We start from the raw sequence: 11,645 nt of genomic DNA, 5'->3' as shown, positions 1-11,645 counted from the left end.
AGGAAAAAGGAATAAGGGCTGTCAATGAGAATTGATATCACTCCGGGCAAATCCTCAGCATTAAGTCTGGGTGACTGTGCTAAGTGTGACATTGTGTTTGTTAAGTGGGTGTGTCTGAGAGTCGGAGAGTAACTCGGTAAGAGGGGGATCGGGTCCTGTGACAGGTGGATTTTGGAGGGGGTTGGAGCAAGATTATGGAAGCACCCAATTTCCCATGTTAGTGGTGAATACCACCTTCATTGTATGTGTGGATGTGTGTGTGCGCGCACACGTACAAACGTATGTGGTGTGTTACCCTTCCTAGGTCTCTCAAGTAACAGTTTCTCTGTGTCTCTCCCATCTCTGTCTCTTTTCCTCGGTGCTTGGTGACTCATCTATGCGGCAATGGCCTCCCCCGGCTTGCTGGGTCTCCCTTCCCCCACTCAGAAGTGGGTGGGCAGGGGTCTAATAGAATGGGACTTGGGATTAAAAATCAGAGTGGGAATCCCCCTCCCCACAATGTACAATGTATCATTCGGAACCTTGTTGGCCCCCCTCCCTGACCCTCTCTCCAAGTTCCTTCCCAGACTTCCCAGCTTTGGGTTGGCTTGGGGGGTAAGACATGAATGGATTCTAAATCGGACCAATCTCAAGGGTCTTTAACACTTTCTCTCTTTTTAGTTCAAAGTGGAGACCCCTCTCTCCTTATCAAGCGCCCCTCTCTTTCCATCCTATTTTCATCCCTTCTCATGGCTGACGAAATGAATGGCTGCAGAGGTGAGTCACCGGTTGGGGGAGGGGAAACAGGAAGAGGGGGGTTGGATGAGCTGCAGGGCTGGGGGTGGGGAGAGAAGCCCCTGCTCTTCCTCGCCCACACTTCCTAATGCCCTTCCCCCAGCCCTCCTCCCTGGTTTTCCAAACCTTCAACGCTGTGATCATGGCTCTGCTGAACCTCACCTTCTCCTTCTACCCCTGGAATGCATGAGATTCAGATATCAGGACCAAGGTGCACAGGTCCATATGCACAAGTCAGAGCAGATACCAGGTGTCCCCTCCAGGTCCTCATCTTAGCTACGCCTTTTCCAGTTGCCTTTCCATGTCATTATCCATCTGGCCACTTCCCTCCTCTCCCACAACCTAGGGACCTGCCCCTTGTCTAGATCTTTTCCTATGTGGAGGCGGCAGAGTCTTAAGAGGTGGTTGATAGGACTGGGTGGGGGGGGGAGTGGAGCTCCGTCCGTAGAGTCCTTACTCAGCATACATGGAGCCCGGAGTTCAATCCCCAACACCGCATAAACTGAGCACTGAGGATTGCATCTGTAATCGTAGCACTTAGGAGGGGGAGGCAGGATCAGACATTCAAGGTCATCTTCAGTTAGTGATTTAGTGAGTTGGTGGCCAGCCTGTGCTACTTGAGACCCTGCCTCAGAAGCAACAAAACAATGTAACTACAAAGGGGGAAGTCGTGGGAGCATCTGTCATCCCTGGGAGGGGAGGGATATGTGCTATGTGAATGAGCTGAGCTAGGGACCAAGTAGAGAGACTCAGAATCTCAAGAGCAGGAAGGCAGAGGGGCTTGACCAAACCTGTCTGCTATCTGGGCCCTTCTTGCCCATCTCCACCCTATGACGACCAAGGGTCTTGAGATATGAGTTTATGCGCAGTTACTTGGGTTTCCAAATAAGGGGAGTTGAGGATGACAGAGAAATAGGGAATGCCCCTAACAGCCTGGGATAAGGACTTGGGGGAGAGGAGCTGCAGATAAACGGCTTCAATTATAGACTTTATTGTCCTGAGATTTGCAAGGTGAAGAAAGGAGAGGGACAAGAACGGTACAGAGTCCGTTAAGATCCATAAGCATGGATCCCCAGAAAGGCACACACACTAAGCCAGACACCAGATCTGGGAGCATTCAAAGACCCCAAATAGCACAGGTGTCTGCCGAGAGTTCCAAGAGACTAGAATTTACCCTGGGCAGCAACAGCCACACAGGTGGTAAGAGAAGCCCCCCCCCCCCAACTCATTTAAACTGGAACCGCATCCATCCAGTCTCAACCCGATTCCTTCACTTGCTTCTTCCTATTTCTCTTTTTCTTCTTTGCCTTGGGTCTCTTTACTCTCTGCCCAGAGAAACGCTCACACATGTACACGCATGCATACAAGCCCACAGGTATCTGGTTTCTCTCGGGGTCTGTCTCCTTTCCCGGGATCTCAAACTCAGACTCTCAATCCCCTCAGTCACCCCTCTTTGGCGAGCTCTCTCCCCCACCTTCCTCTCGCTGAAGCACCCCCCCCCCACTTCAGACGTCGGATCTTCCTTAAGGAAGGTAATGCGACCCTCTTCTTAGCCCACTGCTCAGGATGAAGGGAAATGGGAGGGGAAAGGAATGGAGGGGATTCTGGCCTCTGGCCGCAGGCTCTGGATGGTGGTGTGGGGGAGTGTCCGTCGCTGCTGCAGTGGTGGTGGTGGGTATCTCTAGGCCCTTCTCCCTCCCTTCTTTGGAGTGTATACTGTCACCTTGGTTCTCAAGTTGGTTTGTTTGTTTCTCTCCTTTAGCCCGCTCCTTCAACCTGCTTCAGGTTCTTTTTCCGTCCCTTCCCCCTGCCCCCATCTCTTCCCTTTCCTCCCTTACCCCACCTTTTTCTCCGCAGAGCTGATGGGTTTTCTTCTGGGAAAGTCAAGTCACTGATGGAAGGGAGAAGCCACTGCTGGTTATAGAGGGAAAGCACGTGAGTGTGTGTGTGTGTGTGTGTGTGTGTGTGTCCATGCCCGCGCGCAGGCGCGTGCACGAGCTAGGGGCTTAGAACAAGAGTCAGTTTAATGGTGGGATAATGGTAGGGCTAACTCTGAAAGAGGCTCTGAGACCCTCCACACACACCCATCCTGGTTTCCAGATTGTTGGGGTGCTGGGGGGGCTTTTCGTGTGCCTATAAGCATCCCTGTGTCCGCAGTTCTTGTGTTTCTGGTATGTGTCATTGTCACCCCCCTTTCCCTGCCCACGCCCCCGCACTGCTCTCCGTCCGCCTGTACCGCAGCCCCCTCCAGCCTCCCTCCCTCCCTTTCGTTCCTGCAGTAGCTGCTCCGGGGGCCACCTTTCCCTCTCCTCTACCCCCTCCCCATTTCCGTCCTCCCATCCCACCTCCGCCCACGTCTGGTCTCCCTTCACCGGACCCGGCTGGCTGATAGATTTTCTGCGCAATCTCTGCGTCATCGCCCCCCACTCCCGGAACCTCTAGCTGTTCAAGCCCCCAGCCCCAACCCCTCTGGGCAGGAGATACGGTCTAAGGGTCTGATGGCTGAGAGGGTCCATCTCTGACGTGGCAGTGCACCCCCCTCCGGTCGCATTCAGACCTCCCCTTTAAGCAGCAGAGAGAAATGGAGTTGAGTCACCCTCTCCACCTGCTCAACCCCCTCCCCACCTGGTCTGGTCTCGCCCTCCAAATGTCCTTGGGTGGGGGCTGTGGGGGAGAGGAAAATAAACAGAAGGATGTGGGAGAGGTGAATTGAAAGGGGGCACAACAGGGACCCCTAACACGCACAGCAGAGTCCGCTGGCCAGAAGGACAGACACACCTTTTTTCCCCACCCCCTCCAGACACGAACCGATCGTGAGCAGACACTTCCCAGAGGCACACACGTCGTCAATCTTTCCCTTTTCTCTTCGGACTAGGACCCTTTCCAAGGTGATTACCCAAACCGCAATATCCACCCATCTGCCCTGGCCCTGGGCGGGCATTCCGCACCGCAGATCCACTCCCTCCTCTCAGGTTCACGCCGTCCTTGGGCGTGCTCCCTATAGACCACGCTGTGGCGGCGGAGTAGGGAGCTCGACCCCCTTCCCGGCTTTCAAACCCTTACTGTCCCCCCATCCAGTATTGATCTCTTACTGACGCCCAGTTAGTTGCTGGCGGTGCCCTCTTCCTAGCCTATTCTGCTCAGCAACGCCGGCTCTGCGCCGCAAGTTGCTTTGTAACCCACCCTCCCGCCTTCTGGCTCCTCTGTACCCACCCTTCCATTCATTCTTCCATTCATTCATTCATCCTTTTCTCCTCGTCCCTCCTTCATTCATTCATAGCCCCCTGCCCCGCCCGCCTCGACATTTCATTCATTCATTCATTCATTCATTTCCCGGAGCTCGGCTAGCGCACGCCCCTCCAGCCGAGGGCCTCACTGCGCAGGCGCAGGCCGGGAGCGACGCTCATCCTCCAATCACTGGACACCCACCATCACCCTGCACCCGCCCGCTTCCCCATGAATGAACATTGACGTCAATGGGGCGGGGCGAGCCCACGTGACCCCGCTCGCTCTCCTTTATAAGGCGGCGACGCGGGCGCTGTCCAGCGTGCTGAAGCCGGAGCGAGAGAGCTGTTGCTGACCCAGCTGAGCCCAGCTCCTAGACCGCCAGCCTCGACCATCGCTGATACTCCAGCCGCGGGACGGAGTCAAGGCGGACGGGTCCCGATCTTCTCCCTGTCCCGACCCTCCTCTTCACCTTCCGCCGTCGTGACACCGGCTGGTAAATACTCCGATGTCCATTTCTCCAACCCTCTTTAGTCGTAGGCGTGAAGGGAGGGTTTTTTTTTTTCCGAGTGGGGTATTGAGAACACAGCGGGGTGCCCCCGAGAAGGGTCTTTGGTAAATGGGGGAGTCTCTGCTTTTCTGTCGCTGATGAAGTCGCCCACGCACCATCCGGGGAGTCCTGTGGGGAGGGAACAGATACCCCCCCCCTCCCGCTTATCCTTGTACGCGGGCGCTGGCTGAGAGATGACTTAGGGAAGGGGGAGACAGGAGGCACTGGGCACCCAGAACGAGGACTGCGGACGTTGTTTTTCATTTGCACGACTCTAGAGATCGCTACATCTTTCTTGTTCTCTGCTAAATGTGTTCTCTTGGGTAAGGTTAGAGAAATGAGGGAAACCCCGGATTTCCTGCTTAAAGGTGGGGGAAGGGAATGCAGAAATAGAAACCGGGGAATTCTTACAGAAATTCTCTATTTCTTTTGTTTATTTTTTCTATTTTTCAGTCTCTGGCAGCCCGTTGGTCATGAAAACCCTCACGCTGCTGGCATCCGTCCTCTTCTGCTTCCTTATACTGATCCAGGGGCTGGAAGCAGCGCCCCCCGGGCGCTCCGATGCTTATCCTCCACCCCTCGGCTCTGAGCATAAAGTGCAGGTAGCTGAGGACGCAGTGTCCCGGCCAAAGGATGACAGCGTCCCAGAGGTCCGAGCAGCTCGGAATTCCGAGCCTCAGGACCAGGGAGAGCTCTTCCAGGGCGTGGATCCCCGGGCGCTGGCCTCGGTACTGCTGCAGGCACTGGACCGTCCGGCCTCGCCCCCGGCGGTCCCAGGAGGTTCCCAGCAGGAAACACCCGAAGAAGCAGCAGAAGCTCTTTTGACAGAGTCCGTGCGCAGTCAGACCCATAGCCTCCCGGCACCAGAGATCCAAGTGCCCGCTGCAGCCCCCCCTCGCCCTCAGACTCAGGACAACGATCCCGAGGCCGACGACCGCTCAGAAGAGCTGGAGGCGCTAGCATCCTTGCTTCAAGAACTTCGAGATTTCAGTCCGAGCAATGCTAAGCGCCAGCAAGAGACGACCGCAGCAGAGACGGAAACTCGCACGCACACGCTGACCCGAGTCAATCTGGAGAGCCCCGGGCCAGAGCGCGTATGGCGCGCTTCCTGGGGAGAGTTCCAGGCGCGCGTCCCGGAGCGCGCTCCTCTGTCACCCCCGGTCCCTTCGCAATTCCAGGCTCGAATGCCCGAAAGTGCTCCCCTCCCCGAAACCAATCAGTTCGGGGAAGGGGTGGCCTCCCCTAAAACACATCTAGGTGAGACTTTGACACCCTTAGCTAAGGCGTACCAAAGCCTAGGTGGCCCCTTCCCCAAGGTGCGCCGGCTTGAGGGCTCACTCTTGGGCGGCTCCGAGGCTGGAGAGCGCCTCCTTCAGCAAGGGCTGGCTCAGGTAGAGGCAGGGAGGAGACAGGCGGAGGCCACCCGGCAGGCCGCAGCGCAAGAAGAGCGGCTGGCCGACCTCGCCTCCGACCTGCTGCTCCAGTATCTGCTGCAGGGCGGAGCCCGGCAGCGCGATCTCGGGGGTCGCGGGCTGCAGGAGACGCCGCAAGAGCGGGAGAGCGAGAGGGAGGAGGAGGCGGAGCAGGAGAGACGCGGTGGTGGGGAGGACGAGCTGGAGGAAGAGGATGAGGAGGCGGCGGAGGCGGAGGCAGAGGCAGAGGAGGCGGAGAGGGCGCGGCAGAACTCGCTCCTGTTCGCCGAGGAGGAGGACGGGGAAGCCGGAGCCGAGGACAAGCGCTCCCAGGAGGAGGCGCCAGGCCATCGGCGGAAGGATGTAGAGGGGGCAGAGGAGGGAGGGGAAGAGGACGACGACGACGAGGAGATGGATCCGCAGACGATCGATAGCCTCATTGAACTGTCCACCAGACTCCACCTGCCAGCCGACGATGTGGTCAGCATCATCGAAGAGGTGGAGGAAAAACGGAAGCGGAAGAAGAACGCCCCTCCCGAGCCGGTGCCGCCCCCCCGGGCTGCCCCAGCCCCCACTCATGTCCGCTCCCCACCGCCCCCACCTCCCTCCCCGGCCCGGGATGAGTTGCCAGACTGGAATGAAGTGCTCCCACCCTGGGATCGGGAGGAGGATGAGGTGTTTCCCCCGGGGCCCTATCACCCCTTCCCCAACTACATTCGGCCGCGAACACTGCAGCCACCCGCATCCTCCCGCCGCCGTCACTTCCACCATGCGTTGACACCTGCGCGCCACCATCCCGACCTGGAGGCCCAGGCCAGGCGCGCGCAGGAGGAGGCGGACGCGGAGGAGCGCCGACTGCAGGAGCAGGAGGAGCTGGAGAATTACATCGAGCACGTGCTGCTGCGCCGCCCGTGACCCGCCCCGGCCCCGCCCACGCGCGCCCGCCCCCAGCTGGGCGCGCCACCACGCCCCCCTCCGTGTCACTCCTTCTCCTTCTCGGTGTTTGCATGCGCCCCGGCTCCGCCTCTCGGCTGCCGCCCGGCCCCGCCCCACGTAACCCCGCCCCGAGTTCTGTCGGGACCGGACCTGTCAGACTCCCCCGGGTCTGCAGTCCAGAACTCCCGAAACTCACCGGTGATCCCGGGGCCATCCCAGGCGGGTGGGTGTTTTGTGCGGGTCCCCTTACACCCCCACTTCCTCCAGGGGCCTCGTCCCCATCTAGTTTTGCCGGTCCCAAACGGGAAAACCTGTTCTAATTAATCGTGTGAAGTGTCTGTCTCCCAGCCTTGGGGTCACCCCGGAGCCTCCCTTTCCCCAAATCGTTGTGAACTTCCCCACTTCCTGCCCTTCTCTGTTGTAAATACCCCTCACGGAGGAAATAGTTTTGCTAAGAAATAAAAGGGACTATTTTACTAGAGGACTTTGTTTTCCGTTATTCACCAGTCCCCGTGGGCCTGCGTGGTCCTCTCCAAGGGGCGGTGAGGGAAGCGCCAACATCACCTGTTCCGGACTCTCTGACCAAAGCCAGAGCTGCCGGGGAGAAAGGTGTGAAGTTGTACCTGGAAATACCTATGTGGGATGGTTCAGTGGGTAAAGGCACATGTTGCCACACGTGACAAGAGTGTGACACCAGGGTTCTTTCCACATGATGGAAGGGGGGGGGGCTGACTACCGGGGCTGACTACCACATGCCCACCACGGCACACCCACCCACCCACAAGATAAAAAAACAAATAAATAAATGTAATAAAAACCAAAGCAAAATAGGATCTCAATCTCTGCTTTCCACTACCACCTTGTGCCAAAACTGAACCCTAATTCCTAGTCTTTGACCTAGGTAAGAGTGGACTCCAACAGGGGCCAGACGTTTGGTTGAGATATGGCTCAGTTGATACGAGTGCCTGCCTAGTGTGCACTTGGCCCCTAGGTCTAGTTCCATAAACTGAGTTCATAAAGGGTCAGAAAAAAAAAAAACAAAAGAAAAGAAAAAACAAGAAAAGAGCCAATTGTCTGGGACAAGCCAATTTCTAGAACTCAAATGAAAAAGATACCATCTGAGAGATGTTTCTCATTGGGTATCTGGGAGGTTCCCCCCACCCCAAGTCATCCATGCTCCCCTTCATGGCTCCCTGAATTCCCAGAAACTTGGGGAGGAGCTGACCCCCACACACCTTGTTTTTAATCATTTCTCAATTATCCCCCCCAAACAAAATGAAAATGGAAATTCTCTATGCAGACATCTCAGAAGAGAGAACCTACGACTTCCGGCCTGTCCTTCCCTGGGTATGTGTGTAGTCACAGGCAGTGTGTGGGGCAGGGCCACCAGACAGAGCAAGACATTCATGCAAACTTCAATTCCAGATAAGCCCTAGATCCCCCAGAATAACCTCTTCACGGTGCATGGGACACACTAATTTATCTGTTGGGGCTTTGGTTGTGGCTCAGCAATAGAGCACCGACCTCAAATGCAAGAGACCCTAGTATTGCAAAATACAAAATCAACTCTTGTGGTTGGACATGTGGCTCTGTTGATCTAGTGCTTGCCCAGCACGTATGAAGCAGTTCGTAAAACAGAATGTGCTGTTGAACAGCTGTAATCTCAGCATTTCTAGAGTAGAGGCAGGAGGATCAGAAATGACAAGTTTATGCTCCCATCCATATTGAGTTTGAAGCCAGCCTAGACTACGTGAGATCCCGTTCTAAAATTTAAAGAAACTTCCAAAGCATCTGTTGTGTCGGGGTGTGGTTGGCACATGCTTGTAATCCCAGACTCATCCCCGAGATCCAAGTCACTCCGTGTCTCCAAACACAAGTCTAAGTGCTCAGGAGGCAGAGTATCTGCCTAGCAGGCACAGGCCGTGGGTTTGATTATCCTAGAACATAAAGCAAAACAGCAACCAAACCTGTTGTCCAGCTGTCATTCAACTGGCATCTTCTATTTTTAGCTTTTCTTCTTAACTATGGTGACCCAGGTCCCAGGAAGACACTAGCAGGAAGCTTCCCTTGACCTCAGGGTGGACACCAATCTGGTTCAACAAACACAGAGGCAAGCCAAGTCCAGAAACACTTGTCCTTTTATTCCAGAAGAAAGGAAACAGAGGCAGCCGCTTGGCCCACTCTACCCGCTTGGCTGGAGTGGAGGGGGACAGGGCCAGTGTCCCAGAAAGCAGGCCCTTCCCCCAACTGTCCCTTCCCTCCAGGAGGCAAGGTTAGAAAAACATTAACTTGGTGGTTCCTTCCCTGGCTCTGGCTGGACACTGGAGCCCAGCAGGAAGTGGGGGCAGGAGAGGGAAATCCCCTCCCAGGCAGAGAAGCTGCTCTGGCTGGCTATGGGGAAGGGTGGAGGTAGGTTTTGGGGCAGAGGGGAGAAAAGAGCCCTGGAAACCTTTTCCCTTTAACCTGACATATTTATATATTTACAGCAATAAAGGACAGGGAGGATGGAGGATGGCTGGGGTTAACGTTGGTTCTTCCGAGGAAGGGAATGAAAGCCACTTAGCACCCCCATCCAGGTCACATTTTCCTGCCTTCCTACTCCTAAAGCCTCCGCTGGGAAAGGTAGAGGGTGGGAGGGAGGGAATGTTTGAATGAAGGGCTGGAGCCACAGCTCCTTCCAAGGAAGGTGAGGTGGCCGAGGAAAAACAGCCGGCTCCCACCAAGAGAAGGGACCTGGGGGAGAGGTGGGAAAAACAGCCCCCAAGTGCTGCCTCTTGTCTCGGCTCCCCAGTTCCACAGGGTCCCCTGCTGGCTGACGGGGCTACGCCAGGCCCATCTCCTCCAGGACACTGCGGGGCGACTCATCCTCCTGAGACACAGGGAGGGCAGACGGGGAGGGCAAGATGAAGGGATCAGAGTCAGGGGAAGCAGAGACACGTGGGGGTGGGGGGAGAAGCTGAAGTGAGCCCAAGTCTGGAACACCATGAGCCCTCAGTTGAGGGGGGCTCACAGGCCTCATGACACCACTCCCAGAACCCACAGTGGTGAGGAGAGGTGGATGCCAAGCTCATCACTACCCAGAATCTAAAGCTCTGGACTCGGGGAGCAGGTGTGCAGCTTCAGAACCCAATGGCTGGGGCAGGATGCAGAGGAACCCTGATTCCCAGGAGGCAGGTGGCATGGATGCTTGGTCTGTGCCTCTTAGAGTGGTGAAGCCAGCAAGACACTGGTCCCAGAGTCCTCGGGAAGAGAAGTTTAATGACCAGGGGGCACGCACGCATCTGTGTGTGAGGGTGTGACATGAGCGAGCTTACCTCATTTCATTCCACCGTGTCTCCCCAGAGAGCCAACCTCCCTCATCGCCCCCATTTCTCCCCCTCCTCAGAGCCAGCTCAAGTTGGCTTGCTTGTCACTGCAGAGCCCTGGTGACTCATCTCCCTGCACCAAGGCTCAGCAGCAGCGTGGCAGTGGGGGTGTGCCAGATAGCAGGGAGAGCTAACAGTCCCCACAGCCGTCGGTGCCTGAGCAACAGCGGGGTGTGTGTATGTGTGTCTACACGTGCATGTGTGTATACATATGTATGTGGGTACACATGTTGTTAAAAGTGGGGATCAGGCATGGCTGTGGAGACTGCCCTGTCATTAATGTACTGTCACGTGAGCAGGAAGGCCTGAGTTCAGGTCCCTAGCAACCACATAAAAGCCTGGCATGGGGGAGTGGGCAGGAAGGATAGAGACAGGCAGATCCTGGAGTTCAGGGGCCAACCAGCGAGGCTGAATGAACTCCAGGTTCAGTGGGAAGAGACCCAATTTCAACCTTTGGCCTCCACACCCCCCTCACGTTACACACAGGAACACACACACAGGCAGGCCAAGTACGGATCAGGGCTCTCGGGTCCATCAGCAGAGACAGAAAATAGATATGAAATCAAGGAAGAAAAGGCTTATCTACCATGAACCACTCTCCAATTCTTTCAACAGCCCTTACTGTCGGGAGAATCATTAAGTCAAAGGAAATGGGTCCTGGGAAGAGGCCACAGCTTGGGATGGCGAGTGGGAGATGACTCCACCCACCTCCTGGTCCAGGGGCTCCGGACTTAGGACAAGTCAGACAGCAGGGCGTGATGGAGGGGAGCCACTCGTCAACGGGCAAGGTGTCCGAGGGAGGGGAAGTCCCCTCGGCCACAGTATTCCTCCTCCTCCTCCTCCTCACTGTCCCTGGCTCGTACCTCCTGCAGCAGGTCGGCCTGCTCGATGGCCTTAAGCACACTCTTCTTGGAGGTGTCCTGGACGTCCCCACCCATCAGAAACTCATCCAGGATAAAGTAGGCTTTCTCAAAGTTGAAGATGATATCCAGCTCGCACACCTGGGAGAGGAGGGAGAAGGCAGAGCTGAACATCAAGATGTCCCCGAGCCTTCTTCCTTCTGTTTTACGCCCCTGCAGTCTCATGTAGTCCAGGCTGTCCCTGGATTCAGTATATAGCTGAAGCTATCTTAGACTGGCTCTCCTGCCTCCACACTGCACCACATGGCAGAGGGTATCAGGCATGCAAGGTAAGCAAGTACTCTACCAACTGAGCTACATCCCCAGCCCGCAGTGAGTCCCTCAGTGGCTCTCAGATCCTCCCAGGCCTCAGCTCTCAACTCTGTGGTCTTTCCCCAGGCTGACCTTGAGGTCTTTTTTTTTTTTTTTTATATTTATTTATTATGTATACAATATTCTGTGTGTATGCCTACAAGCCAGAAGA

The 11,645-nt window shown here is 56.0% G+C and overlaps 2 protein-coding genes across 3 annotated transcripts in view; one reads left to right on the top strand and one right to left on the bottom strand.

Annotated features, from left to right (window-relative positions):
- The first annotated feature begins 660 nt into the window (after positions 1-660).
- Vgf (VGF nerve growth factor inducible) lies at positions 661-7,378 on the top strand. 2 transcript variants are annotated; one of them, XM_026786597.1, is made up of 5 exons: positions 661-756; positions 2,632-2,709; positions 3,575-3,662; positions 4,298-4,495; positions 5,003-7,378. In XM_026786597.1, the coding sequence occupies exon 5, from the start codon at positions 5,023-5,025 to the stop codon at positions 6,874-6,876; it is 1,854 nt and encodes a 617-aa protein (XP_026642398.1). In that variant the 5' UTR covers positions 661-756; positions 2,632-2,709; positions 3,575-3,662; positions 4,298-4,495; positions 5,003-5,022; the 3' UTR covers positions 6,877-7,378. The 2 variants fall into 2 exon arrangements, with proteins under 2 accessions (XP_026642398.1, XP_005344622.1); XM_005344565.3 differs by lacking the exon at positions 661-756 and having other exon boundaries at positions 2,620-2,709.
- Positions 7,379-9,017: 1,639 nt separating this feature from the next.
- Ap1s1 (adaptor related protein complex 1 subunit sigma 1) overlaps positions 9,018-11,645 on the bottom strand; it is a 10,336-nt gene continuing 7,708 nt past the window's right edge. The window contains exons 4-5 of the mRNA XM_005344564.2: positions 11,126-11,263; positions 9,018-9,766 (exon numbers count right to left, since the gene is read on the bottom strand). Of these exons, the coding sequence (XP_005344621.1) occupies positions 9,719-9,766; positions 11,126-11,263 (186 nt within the window). The 3' untranslated portion in view covers positions 9,018-9,718. The remainder of the gene's footprint in view (positions 9,767-11,125; positions 11,264-11,645) is intronic.

Source organism: Microtus ochrogaster, chromosome 2, assembly GCF_000317375.1.
Source record: "Microtus ochrogaster isolate Prairie Vole_2 chromosome 2, MicOch1.0, whole genome shotgun sequence".
Lineage (NCBI taxonomy): Eukaryota > Metazoa > Chordata > Mammalia > Rodentia > Cricetidae > Microtus > Microtus ochrogaster.
Note: the sequence above shows the minus strand (reverse complement) of the source record. Positions and strands in the feature narration are given on the sequence as shown.

Coding starts and splice junctions, on each gene's coding strand:
- Vgf (XM_026786597.1), top strand. CDS start 5,023: ATGAAAACCCTCACGCTGCTGGCATCCGTCCTCTTCTGCTTCCTTATA.